The sequence below is a fragment of the Athalia rosae genome, chromosome 5, assembly GCF_917208135.1.
Source record: "Athalia rosae chromosome 5, iyAthRosa1.1, whole genome shotgun sequence".
Classification (NCBI taxonomy): Eukaryota; Metazoa; Arthropoda; class Insecta; order Hymenoptera; family Athaliidae; genus Athalia; species Athalia rosae.
In genome coordinates this window covers 16855698-16872773 of record NC_064030.1, presented here as the reverse complement: position 1 = coordinate 16872773, position 17076 = coordinate 16855698, and the positions used below count along the sequence as shown (strand labels likewise).

The 17076-nt window shown below is 41.1% G+C and overlaps 3 protein-coding genes across 21 annotated transcripts; 1 reads left to right on the top strand and 2 right to left on the bottom strand.

The window, feature by feature from the left end:
• Positions 1–1656: 1656 nt before the first annotated feature.
• On the bottom strand, positions 1657–6704 carry LOC105687345 (putative E3 ubiquitin-protein ligase UNKL). 11 transcript variants are annotated; one of them, XM_012402920.4, is made up of 13 exons: positions 6563–6704; positions 6334–6460; positions 6017–6247; positions 4817–5239; positions 4499–4722; positions 3977–4116; positions 3537–3734; positions 3256–3448; positions 2879–3150; positions 2596–2805; positions 2350–2505; positions 2012–2191; positions 1657–1916 (listed from the first exon to the last, which is right to left on the bottom strand). In XM_012402920.4, exons 2-13 carry the CDS (start codon positions 6414–6416, stop codon positions 1752–1754), a joined length of 2475 nt encoding a protein of 824 aa, XP_012258343.2. In that variant the 5' UTR covers positions 6417–6460; positions 6563–6704; the 3' UTR covers positions 1657–1751. The 11 variants fall into 11 exon arrangements, with proteins under 11 accessions (XP_012258343.2, XP_048512205.1, XP_012258345.2 ...); XM_048656248.1 differs by having other exon boundaries at positions 6334–6657; XM_012402922.4 differs by having other exon boundaries at positions 2012–2173; positions 6334–6657.
• Positions 6705–6746: 42 nt separating this feature from the next.
• On the top strand, positions 6747–13372 carry LOC105687348 (protein BCL9 homolog). 2 transcript variants are annotated; one of them, XM_025747075.2, is made up of 8 exons: positions 6747–6881; positions 7078–8295; positions 8362–8603; positions 8689–8974; positions 9056–9420; positions 9500–9956; positions 10041–10248; positions 10331–13372. In XM_025747075.2, exons 2-8 carry the CDS (start codon positions 7995–7997, stop codon positions 12186–12188), a joined length of 3717 nt encoding a protein of 1238 aa, XP_025602860.2. In that variant the 5' UTR covers positions 6747–6881; positions 7078–7994; the 3' UTR covers positions 12189–13372. The 2 variants fall into 2 exon arrangements, with proteins under 2 accessions (XP_025602860.2, XP_025602858.2); XM_025747073.2 differs by having other exon boundaries at positions 10038–10248.
• LOC105687346 (zinc finger Ran-binding domain-containing protein 2) lies at positions 13363–16375 on the bottom strand. Of its 8 annotated transcripts, none has more exons than XR_007278668.1 (8): positions 16015–16373; positions 15584–15636; positions 15422–15503; positions 14997–15336; positions 14826–14911; positions 14691–14741; positions 14431–14508; positions 13363–14224 (listed from the first exon to the last, which is right to left on the bottom strand). XR_007278668.1 is itself a non-coding variant. In XM_012402931.3 (8 exons), exons 1-7 carry the CDS (start codon positions 16083–16085, stop codon positions 14466–14468), a joined length of 717 nt encoding a protein of 238 aa, XP_012258354.2. In that variant the 5' UTR covers positions 16086–16375; the 3' UTR covers positions 13363–14224; positions 14431–14465. The 8 variants fall into 8 exon arrangements, 6 of the variants coding, with proteins under 6 accessions (XP_012258354.2, XP_012258353.2, XP_048512207.1 ...); XR_001103114.3 differs by having other exon boundaries at positions 14449–14508; XM_012402931.3 differs by having other exon boundaries at positions 14700–14741; positions 16015–16375.
• Positions 16376–17076: the final 701 nt, after the last annotated feature.

The window sequence follows — 17076 nt, the reverse complement described above, 5'->3', positions numbered from 1 at the left end:
CGTAGATCTGCAAAAATGTTTTATTGTTCAGAGAAGAGAAAAGGAGAAGAAAAATAAAAGTAACCAAAACATCACAATATTATAATTAAGTAATATAATATAATCTAATTGGTTGAAATTTATTTCAAAGATTTTTCTTTCTTTTCCAAATGAAATTGATACCTATATTTATTATTCAAACGAATTATGACTATTAGTATTCTATTAGGATTATGAATATTTTCTTCTCTTTTTCCTTTCTACGAATTTACTTTGATTAATCTAAGGGATAGAAAAAAGAACAAAGAAAAAATCAATCAATCGAATAAGAATGAATAATAAAATCAACGGATTGATTTTTAGCTCGATGATGTTGAATACGTAGAAGAAAAAAAGGTAAAAAAAAGGAGAACGAACAAGTACGAATAAAATTAAGAGAACAATGCATCGCATGTGGAAAACTCAATACTTTATAAATCAGGCTGCTTCGCTGACCATATATTTACTTTTGATATTACGGTGATAAAATTTGTTTTTTTTCTATCATCTTATTTATTATATTTAATTTTTTTTTTTTTTTTTTTTTTGAGCCGTGACAAACTAACTTCTTTTTCTTTTCTTTTCTTTGATAGATATAGATATATATATATACATATATTTGTATATATATATTTATGTAATACATAGTTGGGTATTTTAGGCAAGTAAAAATCAATCAACACACATATTTATTGTATATTCTATAGTATATATACTAGAAGATAATCGGTACGATAGGTTTCTTTGACTTTTGTTGAATTCGAATAGAAGACGAGGAAATCATAAAAAAAAATAATACATGAAAAGAAAAACATATTTTAAAATCTAATCCTACCGTTTCTTTCCTTTTTAATTTGTTTTTTTAAATTATGTCATTACTTAAATAGACAATCGTTAAATCGTTCTTATCATTATAATCCAGTTTGATGTTCGTTTACTTTTAATTATTATTTTACACAACATCATCGTACCACAACGCAGAGGAAAAACAAAGGAAAATGATTTTTTTCTTCTTCTTAATTGACAAAAAAATAAAACGCCTATCATTTATACTGCAAGGTTTGCTTTGAAATATTCATTTATGCAAACCTAGAGACTAAAATCCCACCTCTTCGCAGTCCTCGCAGTAGTCAGTTTTAATATATATATCTATATATATATACTATATATATATTTCTTTTTTCCCCCGCAATCACTTTTAAGAGTTACAGAAATTTGAACATTGTTCAAATTCATAGCTAAAATACCCTGGGTGTGAAAGGAACGAAGAAAGAATAGGAAAAAAAAGAAGCAAATAAACGGAAAAAGACCAGAACAATCTGCGATATCGTTAAAATGCAAGTTTCATATACGTTGAAATAATAGGTAGGAAAAAATCGATTTACTTCTTTTTTTTATTCGCATTTTTTGTTAGATTATAAGTAAGTTTTGTTAGACCTAACTCCAATGATATTGTTTATTTCACGTGTTTTTAATATTTTTTATTTTTTAAACCGTTGTTTATAAAACCGGAAGCAGAGCAGCATGAATTGTAAATGTTAATACCGTTCCGTTGTTACATTTGTTTGTTTATTTTATTTTATTTTTTTCTTTTGTTGTTAATTGGTTTTCATTTTCTTTTTTTAGTTTTTTAAAAAAAAAAAAAAGACAGTTAAAGAAAGTCCTTCACCGTTTAAAATAATAAATGCTGTATGATCTTGTTTTATTAATGAAAAGATAAATGATAAATTCGTTCAGGCTTGACTCGTTGAAACAACCGGTGTCTGGCAGTACGGACATTCGCGTTGATTAGGTGCACACGTTGAACAAACTACATAGTGATTACACGGAGATAAAGTAACCGTTCGATTTTGTTCTTCGCAAACCATACATTTCGTTGCTGTTTCTAAGTAAAGCACCTAAAATAACAAAATTGGAAAATCGATGGTTACTTCTCTTTGACTTAAATTCGTTCATCTCACTCGCTTCTGTTATTGCTTTTATTAAAACTCACCTTTTCTACTTCTTCAAGGTCAGATCGTAGCTGGGATTGCAAAGATTTTAACGTCGCTATCGATAAAGACCTGAGCTCGCTAGTTCTCCTAAGCGAATGTAGATACGGTCCGCCTACGGCAGCTTCATTTTCAACTCTCAATGCCTTCACCTGCAACAAAGCCTGCAAACAATCCATGCTCTAAAGTACAATGCATCCATCTTTTAATCAACCTAATATTCCCAACGGAGGGGAGTTTTCTGGCAAGATTATTTGAAACCAAAGAAACGCTGAGTTCAAGCGATTTGGATAATACTTGAGAGGAAAACTCCCCGATATGATAACGGATAACTAATCACCTCATCCCTCTGCTGTTCCGCTATGGACGCTTTACGTTTGGCATCTTCGCTCTCCAACTGCCAAGCCGTGCAGGCTGCTCGAGCCTGATTGATTCGCTCATCCCAAGTCGCCAACTGCGCACGACTCGACGTCAGCTCTTCTCTGAGCCTTTGAACCTGAAAATTACGAGAACAAGTCGGAGAAAAAATAAACTAAAGAAACAAGGATGTGTAAGACCGTTCCTTTCATGCATTTTCTATTCTTACCTCCGATAATGTGCCAGTGTTGCTTGGGCTAATAGAAAAAGCATTGACGAGAGGAGATGCTGGTAAAGGCTGTGCTCGAGAAGGTGACATTCCTTGATTTGCAAAATCGAATAAACTGCTACTGAATCCGCTTAATTTTGACGCCGAACTACTGAGCTGTGAGATGTGATTGCTGAAAGGATCCGACGCCTGGCTCATGAAGGGCATTGTCTAAAGAGTAAGAAAACATAATTTTAAAGTTCCCACCTTTGCGTGTTCAAAAGCATCTATTCACAATAATTACCGATTCCATCGAATCCTGATGGGAGAATCTAGCCCCGGTTAAAAATCCCGCTGACTGTAACTGCTGGAGAGGACTCGATGTGGATGGGGAAAAATTACTGAGTACGGATCGCTCTGCCATACCAGGTATGTTAACAGGCGCAGAACTACCAAGGAGCCCGGAACTAGCCAAACCAGCCGATATAGAATTACTCATCGGCGAATTTGTATCCCTATGTATTGAGTCTACTAAGCTTAATGGGTCGTCTAGGTGGATGTCATCCAGTGCATTCCCTGAAAACATTCCAAAGTAAATGTATGAATAATGATGAGATCCGTGTTCACCATCCAGAACACAATCGCAACGAAATTACTATTTAAAAACATTTCTCTACTCACCGACAACTGACTCGACGGTATCACTTGGATAGAACGAAGTTGACAATGGCGATACGGTTGAGCCTAAGGAATGACTGCCTAGTGTGCCGTTGAGGCTGAAAGCTATATAGAGGCTTTGTTTTCGTTGAGCTTTTTCAGCTTTGTTTAGTAGTGGATCGCTATCTATTGCCATTATTTGTTTCCTTATTTCGCTCTGTAAAATTCAATGGTCACTAGTCACCTATTTCCCATTTATCATTTTCTTATGGTTAAATTTTTGAAAATAAAATTTTAAATCTTACAGCTTGTAATATCGAGGATGGGTTGTAGAGAATATTCGTAAGTTTTTGCTGAGCAGCAGCGGCAGATGCGGAGGCAGATGAAGAATTGTGTAGTTGGGCGCCGGGCGCTTTACTATGTGAACTATTGCTACCGATGCTGCTGGTCGTACTCGCGGATTCAGAGACATCTCCACCGCTGCCATTCTGGAATCCAGTTAACTGAACGTATCAACGATAGTCAGTAATTTTGTCTGAACAGCTTCGCAGGTAAATGGGAGGGCAAATTTGTGTTGAAATTATTTCAGTCGACATCATCCAAGTTTTTTGTTGTCTTATATCCGAAGTTGTCTTCGGTCTAGTTTATAGCTCGGATAATGCAGATTCAAAATCTCAAAAAATATTGGTAACTACTAAGAAGTTTGAGAAATGGGACGTTCGAAATAATAGATGGTGGAACTCACGCTGCTATCACTCGGAGGCTTGTCCTTGTCGTGTAGTTTTTTATCAGGTGTAAGAACGCTGCTGATTAAGTCAGCGATGTTGGTGCCTTCTAGAGGCACAGCCATATCCCTCGCGAGGCTCATTTCTTCTGTAGGCAACACTGCTCCATCAGCATACCATGGCAATATTTGAATATATCAATTTTCAGCGATATTCATTTCTAAATTTAATTAAGTAACAGCTGACCAAAAATCGAAATTTGGCCAAAGCGTGAAAGAGAAGATCATTACTGATCGATTGATTTCAAACGTGCTCCTGACTTGCAACAAAAGATAGCCGCTATCAAAACCACGTTACATCTTTTCAACTCTTCAAATGCTAAAGCGCAACAACAGCAAAAGCCTAGTAGACTACGGATAAAAAATTACTGCTGCCAGAGTGGACTCGGTAGTCAGCAAATCATACTGAACATCAGGAGCAAGATAAATGTAGCGGAACACGTCCTAAGCTTATGATCTTTATGGGAAGACATTTTTACGTACGATTGATGAGGTTACACTCACGGTCAACGTGTGCAAAGGCGCAAAATACGCCGCGCGGGCAATATCCAGCCTGTTGAACGTCGTTGCATTTAGTTGATTTGTAGATCTCTGGATGAAATTGCTGTTCCGTACGAGTGTGGCAGTATGTGCAGGCATCTCCTTGCTCGCAATTTCCTGGCTCTCCCCATTCTTCCCCGTGCTTTACATTGGGGCATGGTGTAGATCTTCGAAAGAGATGTGGATGAAAAAAACGTCTTCAAGTTGAAATATGATGCAGCAGGTACAGGTCTAGGTTTTGAAGAATTTTGAAAATGTTACCTATATTTGTATTTCCTAGGGCTGCGTCTTTTGTCTTTGCTGTTGTGATATTGTGGACAGGCGTATCCTTGCCTGCAAAGTCTCGGAGGTCGTTTGCATGGCTCTGTTTTATAATTGCCTAGTACGTAATTAGTATCTTGCCACTTAGGGTCTTCGTTCATGAGATTTCTCTCCTTATCTAGAATATTTGGTCCATTCGTGGATGAGTTTGGATCAGAATCTGGATTTTCGAGCGCCTGTATTTCCTTAATATCATAAACCGGTGGTCGGAGATCGTGATTACCATGCGCAAATGCGCAATGTGGACCATTTTTCACACAAAATCCTCTTGAATCTGTATCATGAACGCACATACAAGTTTTGTAGTAGCGTAGATGATACCGTCTCTCCGTGTCACCAGCTGTACGATGCAAGAACGGACATCTATATTGGGCAGTTCAAAATAAATAATCACCGCTCATAAAAAAAAACATATGGAAGAAAAAGGAAGAACTAATACAACGATGCTTTTCTACTGAATAATGCAAGTAAGCATGTGGGCATTACCAGATTCTTACGCTTATAAATAACATTACGTTTGTTATGACTCAGTATTACGCAATTGTAGGAGTAAAAGAATTGAGTCAGCTGAGGAACGTAATATGTAATAAACGTTGTAGAGTTATTTTTATCCATTGACGATACTCTTTCCTGTTAATCGGTATCAAAAATGAAGTGGTTTGTTTCTTATTTCAAACCTGTACACTGCTAATCGGTGTTGTGATTTTTGTCTATTTAGACCGGAGGCTGTACGTTTGTTGTGTTTACAGCGACTGGTTTTTAACCCCCTAGGGTTGCCTCATAGATGCAACAGGGTACCCAGAAATGGGTGTTAAGGGGACAAGAATAATGGTTAAAAGCATAACAAGATGCAATGAGAAACACAGGAAAGTTCTTTGTTAGTAGGGTAAGTAGGAGAAAATCAATACCGACAGAGTTCCTTTGTGTCTAAAAGTTCTTAGGGGAATAATAATTCTCAAATATATCTCATCGGTGGAAACCATAGTCTGATAACACGACGACGAGAGAGCTGCTTGCACCTTGTCGGTGTCTGCGATGAGGGGTGAAAAATGTTTGTTGATATGAAAATGTTTTGAAGTAGGAGGAGTACGATTGTGAGATGGAGGTGGGTGAGTGTGTCAAATGGGGTTTAATACTCACTCATCTCCGTCTGGACAAATGCCGGTTGTCTCATCGTATTTTGTGCAATAATTGTCCGCGCTGTAATTGAAAGTGCGATCCCTTTTTCTGACCGGTCTTCGCCTTCTCTGGTTCATAAAGTGCCAGTTGAAGCACGTGAAGGGCCTGTGCTGGGTGCATTTGCGTTGTATAAAGAGGGGGCATTGTTCCACGCGGAATTCCTTCAAATATCTGGAATGCGAATCCACAGAACTACACATTATTCGTTGTACACTGGATCGCGCGCACTACACAAATGTCTGTCGTCACACTCGGGGGCCCCGCCAGCCACTACTTACGTGTAATGATTCGCCTTTTCTGCCTGAGCTGTCAACAAAGGTTTTGATTCGGACTTCATCTTGCGAAACGATCTATCGAGCATCCAAGGGGCGCAGGGTACGCGCCGTCACCCGCCAATCCCTGATTCTAAAAAACGTCACGTGACACCCCAATAATCACCAATTTCAAGGTCATTCATGTTTTGGTACGGAACGTAAACACGCACTCATACTCCATCGAAGCCCTTACCTTTTTATTACTAATTTTTTACCAATTTTTTACACCCTTATTCACCCTCACTTTGAGCTTATATCACTTTTATTTTCACGAACACCTTAATTGCCCCTTTTCATGATTTTTTTTGTTCACCTTCCTTCTCGTCTTCCTCTCCGGTGCATCGAGAGAAAACTAGAGGGAGAAAGAGAGAGAGTGGGGCGGAAAAAAGGACAAAAAAAAAGCTGAGAATCTTTTTTACGACGGCACCGCGCGTCTCCTTCGTAGAAAGATAGATGCGTAATAATTTGTGCGTCCTGTTACAATAGATTGACCTACGATGGTAACAATAATTGTACGTCACACTTGAAACACTGTTTTTTGGTATTTGTTTATTCAAATTTATAACGCTAGTTTTTTAAGTGAAACTCCTTTTATTCTTTTTCTTTTCGGTAACCTGCGTTTGTTCCTTAGATCGAACCGGGATATGATAAACTTTTTTTGACATTATCAAGGATATTATTAATCAGATGTTTGTTGTTTGCTCGCAGCACGTTATTCAAGAGTAACAATTCTTGGTTGGGAAAGGCGTCCATTTGATCGGAGGTGTTGTTTCTGTACGAAAATGGATTTGACAAACGGATGAATCTTTGGCGGCAGATGGCGCCATTTTTGACTAACAATTTCATTTGAAGACGATGGAATTTGGAACGCAGCATTCGACGGATTTTGTTGACGGAAAGGAATTTTCTGAACTGTTGGTTGGCAGTAGTGGCCAAAAGAAATAAATAATCAAAGCGACCATGAAGTGACAAATAAAGCTGAAGAACAATGCTGGTTCTAAGCGGTGAAAATTAAGTGTAACATCGTCGATTGTTCGAAATCTCGCTGATAATATCGGCTGAGATTATTAAAAGGGTGTAAAAAATAGCTAGCCGCGTTATGCGGACCTCCTAAATCACGGGGTTTTCTGGGGGCTGACGTTTCTTCGCCACTCGGACGTGTCCCTAGAGGAGCGTTTTATCATTACATTGATAAACTCGAGCAGTTTTTACTCGATCCTCGTCTCGATGCGGGTATGAAAACGCTTTGCGAAAACCCCGGATGGTAACGCGGAAAATTTGAACACTGAAGGGAACTGATATACGAAAGAATTGGAGACGGTTCCCAAGCAGGTGATTTTCCCCCCACGATTAACAACGCTTGTAATATCAACAGAAAAACATGCCTCAAGTTAACACGCGGCTGTTACTAAATAAGGGTGATTTTATGTAACATTGTCACCGCTTAATCTCTGCAGTCACCTCCACGTCGTTTTTTTCTGAAAGACAATCCTTGGCTTCATTGTCGGACTGTTTGTTTCTCAACTCGAGGGTTGTTAAAAGACTGATCTGGCCATGCTGCCTGGTTACAAGTTACCAGTCGCAGTCGTCTGACGCCGTCGTCGCTCGTCTCCGCTGATACGAAAATGAAAACGGAGAAAAAATCGAGCGAACCAACCTGCGTAACGACCACCGTCGTAAAGGAGGAACCTGCCGATACCGAACAGATTAAGATAAAAGAAGAATCAGGGGGAGCAGGTACAGGCAACAATGATAACACAGTCAGGGAGGAATCGACGGAATGCCCGAGGGAATCAAACATCGATCAAAACCACCCGGATGGCACTATGTCTCAAGACAATCAAAACGGAGCTAACAATCAATCGATACTTGGATCAGTAAAACAAGAGAATGATCAAAATCATCCGGGCGATGATTTACAAAGCGGTAAGCATTCTTTTTTGTTTGCAGCTTTTTTATAGAATGTTTTATACATGCCTATTTATTCCATAGATTGTGCCGCCAACGTTGGACTTTCATCTGACGGAATTCAGCCGCTGGTGAGCAATGTGCTTGGAAAACAAATGGGTACTGGCACAGGTGGAGGAGAAGCTCAATACATGCAGCAACAAAGCCAGATATTCGTATTTTCTACAATGCTTGCCAATAAAGGCGCAGATGCGGTACTGCAAGGACAATTCCCGTCCATTATCGCCTATCACTGCGCACAGCCAGGCACCAAAAAGTATCTGGAGGTAATAAGATCAAACACACGTGCAGAGTTCAACCGATGCCGTTGCTTCTGAACTCTGAATCAAGAAAATTTCTCTCCTGTTTTAGAAACACCCGAGCAAAGTCAATCAGTTTAGGCAAAACCCTGCCCAGTGGTTGAACAACCTTGCAATGATGAAACAAAAGAGTCAACAGGGTGGTCCCAACAATGCTTTTCCCACGGAGCAACCCCCGGACCTACCCGCGTTAGAGCCAAATGCCCCACCGTTCTGGAATGAGCAAACTAATATCCGGAACTTGAACGGCAGCAGCTCCATGGGCAACCCGGAATCCTCCCTCGATGATACCAATATCGATGTGCCTTGCCTCGTACCGAATTCGCCGAACAATTCAGGTAATAACAGCCTGCCTCTGTAGCCACTTGGCAAAGAAACGTGCCGGATAATTACCTTCTAGCTATTTTTTCTGTCAAAAGGTAACTCTCAACCGCCGACTAGTACGGCGTTGGGTCACAGTCCGGGTCTTCTGGGAGCTCCGAACAGTCCAGGACCCGGAGGTCTGCAACCCTCTTTGCAAGGGGTAAAAGTTCCTGACGAGAATCTGACACCTCAACAACGCCTGCACCGCGAGGAGCAGCTTGCCACGATAAGGAAAATGCAAATGATGTTGTTCCCTGAGCGAAAAGAAGATGGCCCGAACCCAGGTCCTCTCGACCCGGCCCAAGGTGCTCCGCAGGCTACGGGACAAGGCCCCACCAATGTTGCGAGCGGTCCTTCCGCTGGCCCTCCTGCTGTCGATTGGAACAAGTTACAGCACCACTTTTTTGATGGAAAAAATAAGGTTCGTCCATTTCCAGCGCTTCGATTCGTCTCAGTGATTTTAGAGGAGCAAAATTAACCGGAAAAATTTCAACCTTCAGGTAGGAGTAGGTAGTCCCAACGCAGTGGCTCTGCGGGGAGGTGGTATGGTTGGCACACCACGAGGTCAAGGACCTCCGCCTCCGTACCACCAAACGACAAGGTCGGCGAGTGTTCCGATAGCGATACAGAGTCCGAATCCTTCGTCGCCGAATAACCCAACGAGCAATCTGTCTCTTCCATCTCCTCGCGCTAGTTCTGCGCTTAATTCGCCAGCAGATTGCAATAGGCAATTCCAAATCGGGAACCAGAGACCTGGACATCTACCAGGACAGAGTCCCACGAGTCAGGACTCTCCGAATCCTGGAGCAGGACCTCAGGGTGCGACGCAGGGACCGAGACTGAATCTTAGCAATCCCGGAACACCCGTTTCTCATTCACATCTCACCACGTTAAGTCCTAATGGAGTTCCTCCGCAGAAAGATCCCCTTGACTTTCCATCTAGTCAACCACCCGCCAGTGAGAAAAAGATAATCATTTAATGTTCTTGCTCTTATTATATATTTCCAAAACATGACGCGACACGATGTTTGTTCTTAGCAGTGGATGGTATGTTCTGTCGAACTCTGCAGTCCCTTGCGCAACAGAAGCAGCAGCACGGGGCAGCGGTGAATCCGAGCGGCGTAAAAGAAGCAAATTTAATGCCGGTTCCAAGCCCTCAGCAAATCCAGTACCTAAATACTTTCGAAGGGCAAGAACTGACCATACAAAAACAGCCCAACACCAGCCTGAAGGACACTAGTTTACCAACGTGAGTAAACAAGCTCCGTTGTTATATTTCATATAATTTCATCAATCGCTCACTTGAACGATTCATTTTTATCACATGTTAGAACCACGAGCAGCAACAACAACGGCAGCAACGACGTGCAGACTAGAATGCTCCCCGGTAATATGGAGAACAGTAACCAGTATCCGGCTAGATCGGAGGGTGCAAGCCCTTCGATGGATGGTGTGGGCCGAGGGTTCGGGGGTCCGTTGCACAGTCCGCACACGCCACATACACCGGGTAATGTGACGCCACACACGCCGGTCGACACTATGAAGACTGGAAATAAAACTACAACGACGACAAGTGCCCAAAACAGCCCTGCACCGCACAATACTGGCCTACCCGACAGCATGGGGCCGCCCAGGACTGTACCTGCGTCTCCGAATACTAAAGTCGACACGTCTCCGCCATCTAACAAAGAACAACAGCAACAGCAACAGCAACAGCAACAGCAACAACAACAACAACAACAACAGCAGCAACAGCAACAACAGCAACAGCAACAACAGCAGCAACAACAGCAGCAACAGCAGCAGCAACAACAGCAGCAGCAGCAGCAGCAACAACAACAACAACAACAACAACAACAGTTAGTAGGTAACCCCCCAAATCCAGGTAATAATGGGCCACCTCTTGGCCCAGGTTTTCCTTGTAGCAGGCCTTCGGTGAACGTTAATCAGCCGTCTGATAACGTTCCGTTGAATCCTAACAATATCGGTGGAAGATTGGGTGGTCTAGGAGGATTGAACACGAATCATTTCGATCCGATAACATCGCTAGCTCAGATGAGCCAGCAGTTGACGAATACGGCAGCGAGCAACGCTCTCGGTGGCGGTGGTCCAGAGGGCTCGATGCACTCCGGCAACGCTGGTGGTATGATGCCCTTCAATCCCCATGGAATGCAGCATATGATGCAGATGGGGGAGATGAACGGGTGCCACATGCCTGGACCTGGTGGTGAACCAGGGGATGTCGGTGGACTCTGCATGGGACTCGGTGGCCCACCGACGAGCTACAGCCCGACTCCGCACAGCGGAAGCCCCGGGGGCCCCAATAAAATGGGAAACCCGATGATGAACCACCCGATGATGCATCCTGGACCTTATCCCAACGACGGACACGGACCACCCAGGCTGATGGGGCACGGCCCTGGACCCAGCCCTTACAACGGAGCCAATGTTCAGGTAAAACCTAGTGCCCCGAACACGATTCAGTACCTGCCTGCGCGACCGAACGTCGGTCACGCACCCAGGGGGCCGCCGAGTCTCGATTTTCTCCAGAGGTTTACGAATCCCCTGTCAAATCTCGAGTCGAAAATGCCCCCGACACCGTCCGTCAATTTGCAATATTTTCCGAACGGATGTGTGCCCAATAACATGGGACCACATTCCGGAATGTCGAATATGGGGGGGATACCGGGCATGGGAGGACCTCCGAGGATGGACGGACAGCCGATGAATAATTCCGTAGGAATGCATCCGTCTATGAGACCAGTCGGTGGGAATATGAGACCGCAGCCCAACATAATGCGCATGCAACACATGGTGGGCGGTGGTGTTTTTCCCGGTGAGATGATGAATCCGGACAAAGTATTTCCACCAGAAATGGTATCGCAGGTACCAAATCAGCCGAATCCCGGTATGTACGTGCCGGGGAGTAAAGGGAGTCCCATGGGACTCGGACCACCCGACGCCTCTCAACCCTTACCCCCCAGTATGGGTGGTGCCAGTAGCAATTTTAAAAGTAGTCCGTTTGTCGGTGGCGGGCCGAGTATGTCGGACCCGAATTATGCTCAGCAATTTCATAACTTCCAACAGCAGCTTTACGCCACAGGTACGAGGGGCAGCGGTCCTCCTCACCCAAATCTTCACCCACCGCCAAATTCACACTCTCATCAACAGTTCTTCATGCCCAAGTAGTTAGTTTGTTACCCAACGGTTTGAGGAGTGCCGTAAATGCCACGTGCACTGCTTTTGTTCTTTATATCGTCGAAGGGAACGGTTTGGATTTTCAAAACCGGTGTAATTGAAAGAAATTGAAGAACAACAAACAAGTAAGAGGAAGAACCGTCCTTCGGCAGAAGGCCATACCCTTTGTGATTTTTAAACGACTGTAAAAAAAAGCAACGCGCAATTCTTCTCCTCTGTATTTCTTTTATCAAATGATTCCAATTCCTTACAGACAGCGACGTAACATCCTCTGCTAATTTACTTTTTGTATCTGAATTCGGATTATGGACAGATTTTTTTCTGCATTGGTTTCCAACGGCCCGTGTGGAAGGAAAGAATAATATCTCGTATCCCCATCGATAGTCTTTGATTTGATAATTTCGGTGTCGTTTCACCCGATGATTGATGTACCTGATCGGTAAATTACTACGTACTTTAGTAAATTAATAGATGAAATCTAAAAAGAAAAAAAAAATTGCTTCAATTTTCGTTGATGTTCATACGAAGATACCAGAATTAGTCTAAAACCACCTCCGACAGTTCACAGAATTAAGATATCGGGGGCAATAGCCAGAGGCTGAGAGCTAATTGTACAAATATAGGATGAGCGACGTCGTGACGGTCAGTATCGAATTGGAAAACACTTATTCTTCCTAACAAAAAGAGAAAAGAAAAAAAAAAAAAAACGAACATTTTGAAAACAGTTAAAACCCAGCTCAAATTAATAATTGTACATATACACGATATATAAATAGGTATACCCGATACAGAGTCCCATCCTCTCCTTGCCTGTTCAATTATCCCCTGACCCGAAAGTTTCCCACCCCCATGACCAACTCTGTGCATAATCATGACCCCTCATAGTCGCATAGCGCATAATGATTTAAGAAGAATAAAGAAACGAAAAAAGGAAAAAATTCAAAATTAAAACAACTCGGAAAAGATATGAAGTAAAAAAAGAGCACAGCAAAAGATAAGGAAGATAAAGAAAATGGAAGATAATTATCAATAAGAATTAAAGAAGAAAACAAAAAAAAAAGAAACATAATAACAAGAAAAAAAAAAAAATAAAAAGTAATTGACTATGAACAATTATGTTGTTGACGAATGATTTTTATTATAAATGAAAAATAAAATAAAGATATTTACAAGAAGTTGATACCAGAATTTATTAATCTATTAAATAATTCCGTAGGTTTTTTCTTCTATTTCTTACGGACTTGATTGTTTTTTTTCTTTTTTGTTTTTTTTTCTCAACATTATTTAATATTAATTAATATAGACAGTTTTTTTTACCGTTTCAACGGGGACGGTATTTAAATGATATATATTTTAATTACCAGTTATTGTTTGCTTAGCATTGTTTTGTTGTTGTTTTTGTAAATGCTTCATTTAGCATTCTGATTGATGTAACCGGTTTTATAATATTAGGTAATTTAAATTGTATCACGTAATTATTATTTTTTTTTTCAGTTTCAGTACGAAAAAAAAATTTACTATCAAAAAGAACAGAATCTTTTTTTTCAAACACGATAATCACAAGATTCTTTTTTTGGTTTCTTGTCGTATGTACTGGAATATTGTGAGGCTTATATTTTTCATCCCACAGACTGAAATTTAATTACATTTTTGGAAAGGTAATTTTTACATTAATAAGAGACGTAGAAGATGATTGATGAGTCTGCTGTAATTAAAAATTCTTTTTTCTTTCTCCTTTCATACAGCAGGAGGCTACCGATTGATTATTTCTATGGGACTGTAAATTCGATTATTTAGATTTTTTTCCCGACGATAATCTGGCTATCGTATGTAGTATCGCAAGTGCTGGCTACGCTGCTGATTTAAAAAAATTTTTATCGGTGAATAAGTTAGTATAGGAAAAGTGGGATTAGCCCCTGTGGTTAGCTGATGCTCTTTTTGGCTTTTTGCCCGAAAAGCACAGCTTCGCAGTGTGCCCATCGATCTTGCACTTTGCTTCAGAATATTCTCGTCTTCGCTATTCGAACCTGTAAATGAAAACATCTTGTAGCAAACTGCTTGGGACTAGGGTAAGAGATTTGCCAATTCGTGTTCGGGAGGGCTTTGTCTGGTCTATTTTAGTTTTTAATTCGACTGAGAAAGGCTGGGAGATTCGAGTCGATGCTTCAATTGGTAGCAAATCTCTTGGTTTTATTTTAGACGAAAAGTACGTCTCTTGTATTCAAGTTTATACCCAAAACCCAAACCAAACCTGTCCTAGCCAGCCATTTACTGGCTGGAAGTGCCCGAGTCCAGCCCTTCGTCCCCGTTCCTATAAAGAGAAAAAAGAAGGGCCGAAGAAGCATAAGCAGGTGGTGGATTTGTTTGGACGAGCAGTTTTGAAACACGTGATTGCGAGTGAGGGAAGAGCGAAAGCGACACTTTTTACGCATTTCTCATTTCACTTAGTTAAACGTGAATCAAAAAAGCTACCCTAAATAAATTTCAGCGTACCGTGTTTACCTTGACCGCTGGTCACGCGAGGAAGTTATCTTGCCATTTGCACTGGAATTGAATAGAATTATTAAGATGAAAAACGAATGACTCAAAAATTTCCTTAAAACAGATTCAACGTAGCCGGATTATTACTTTTTTTTTACTGGAACAAAATCGTCCCACTCGCTTAGGTCGTACTTGGATAAATCTCCATCGTCATCGTCCTCCTCATCTTCGTTCTGAATTACAAAATTACGGAATAATAGCTGAGTGCAATAGAAAAAATCTTTCGAGGACCGATCGATAAATATTCGGCATAATTACATCCTCATCTTCGTTTAGATCAGCCTTAATTTCTTGAATTTTGACTTCTTCCTTTGGTCTGCTCCTCGGAGGGCTGACGTATCTTATAGAGTCCTTGGAGTCCTCGTCAGAGCTTCTGTTGTCTAATTTCCTTTTTTTCCTTCTCCTACCAAATTCGTCATATTCGTCGTCGTCGTCATCCTTTCTTTCCTTATATTCTACAACCCCACGATCATTGTAACCACCGCCATATCCCGTCCGTTCTTCAACTTCTCCAAACTTTGGTGCGTTGCACATATTACATTGTTGCCTCCGTGCCCAGTTTACATTACCGCATTTACTGCATTGCCAATCATCCGCACTGTCAAATAGAATTAAAGCATATTATTTTTACTCCACTCAATGTTTCAGAAAAAGAAAACAGAGCCCTTCGGTACTCAGATCACCTGAACAAGCCCCTGCTCTTCTCTGCTGCGGCTTTGCCAATCTCTTGCCCAAGTTTCTTCTTCTTCGGGCATTCTCCTCTGTCTGTTTGGAAGAAAAGTGCTCAATAAAATCTCAATAAGTGAATATTGTGATAGAAATCTTACGACAACCCTCATACTTGCCTTTGCCACACCGATTACAAGAATTGCGTCTAGCAAAATTAACATTGCCACATCTGTAATAGTTGGAATATGGAAAAAATTAGCCAGATATTTTGAGTTGAGGCTCCACAGCCATTGGTCAATAATAGTTGCTTGTGACGGTGAGTCGGTTGCAAAGGCAGAAAAAAGATTAAAGCGATCATGTAAATGAAGATCTGAAGTAGAGTGAGAATAAAAAAGAAGAAAGTAGTTTGTGGCAATTAAATAGGCTGATCCGAAGTCGAGGTGGCATGTGTTTGATTACAATTAGGAAGATTGAAACCTATAGACAAAAGAGCGAGAAAGTAATACTATGAAAACGGATCGATCGACCAGTAGAAGAAAGCCGTGATAAATTTAAATAATAATCGGAGAGAGAAAGAAGAGAAAACGAAAGAAATGAGAGTACGCACTGGGTATCTGGGCAGATCCAGTCGCCCTCGTTGACGCTGCGGCTACCCTCGTCATCAGTTTTACCGTCCATTCTTAAAATCTAAAATAAATCACCAAGGCGTCGCGACGTCGCGTGTTCTTTGCCCTTATATTGTATTCCAATCTTTCGTCCGTTTCTCAGTCAGAATTTTGGGAATCCTTTCCCCGTTAGAAAAAATTCTGGCCACGAAACTCTTCCTACTCAGCCGTTTTTTCTAACGATTTTTGGCGACCAACCTTTGACTTTTTCAGCCCTTAGTTGACGTCTGTCGGTTCTTTATGTACGCCGAATATGGAACTATATCAAACCACTGTACAGAGTTTTTTATCTCTCCTTCTCTCTTTTTTTCCCTTCCAATCTGAGAACGCGACTACCGCAACCAGAGCGCGACTCTAATCGCGACCATCCAGTGCCACCCCCTAGCGTGGGGATTTAAATACTCTGGGAAATTTCTGTCGGTAAATTCATTCTGGCGGTTTCGAAATTTTCATTTAAACAATTATCGTCTCGTCAGACGAATAGATTTTTTTGCAAATTTTTCATTCGATTATTTCCACACGAAGCGTGTGACAGCGATTGACACCCTTTACGTCAATTTTGTCGAATCGATGACGAGAAAAAGGGAAAAAGAATTATTAATTACTGGTAGATGTATATGAATGATGGTAGGCGAATATGACGGAAAAAAGTCAATTTAAAACAAAGGGTAATTGAAGGGCGAAATGGAAAATAAGACAAAAAGTTATGACTGACTTCTGTGCAGCCACCCCTAAATGACAGAGTAAAGTGAATTAACGTACATCCTTTGTCCAATATAACTACCGAGTATGATGATTCGATAATATAATAAGCAGCGCAAAAGCTAATTCAAATTTTATGGAAATTTTTGGAGGGGGAGAAATTAAATTTCAACCTCGTCAGAAAATGCGATGTCTAAAGAGCAGCGACCAACGAACCAACTGATGAAAATATCATAATATAGTTTCGCAAAACTTCCCTCATTTAAATCTTGATTAATTTCAATTTTATCCCCTTTACCTCC

Excerpts from the sequence above, each read along its gene's own strand:
- LOC105687345 (XM_012402920.4), bottom strand. The coding sequence starts at position 6,416 with ATGCTCGATAGATCGTTTCGCAAGATGAAGTCCGAATCAAAACCTTTG. Across the intron at positions 2,806-2,878 it reads ATCAGGATTCGATGGAATCG|ACAATGCCCTTCATGAGCCA; the intron begins GTAATTATTGTG and ends CTTACTCTTTAG. Across the intron at positions 1,917-2,011 it reads ACCTTGAAGAAGTAGAAAAG|GTGCTTTACTTAGAAACAGC; the intron begins GTGAGTTTTAAT and ends TTGTTATTTTAG.
- LOC105687348 (XM_025747073.2), top strand. The coding sequence starts at position 7,995 with ATGAAAACGGAGAAAAAATCGAGCGAACCAACCTGCGTAACGACCACC. Across the intron at positions 8,975-9,055 it reads GAATTCGCCGAACAATTCAG|GTAACTCTCAACCGCCGACT; the intron begins GTAATAACAGCC and ends TTCTGTCAAAAG. Across the intron at positions 10,249-10,330 it reads AAGGACACTAGTTTACCAAC|AACCACGAGCAGCAACAACA; the intron begins GTGAGTAAACAA and ends ATCACATGTTAG.
- LOC105687346 (XM_012402931.3), bottom strand. The coding sequence starts at position 16,085 with ATGGACGGTAAAACTGATGACGAGGGTAGCCGCAGCGTCAACGAGGGC. Across the intron at positions 15,337-15,421 it reads AAGAGCAGGGGCTTGTTCAG|TGCGGATGATTGGCAATGCA; the intron begins GTGATCTGAGTA and ends TCTATTTGACAG. Across the intron at positions 14,509-14,699 it reads TCGCGTGACCAGCGGTCAAG|GAACGGGGACGAAGGGCTGG; the intron begins GTAAACACGGTA and ends TTCTCTTTATAG.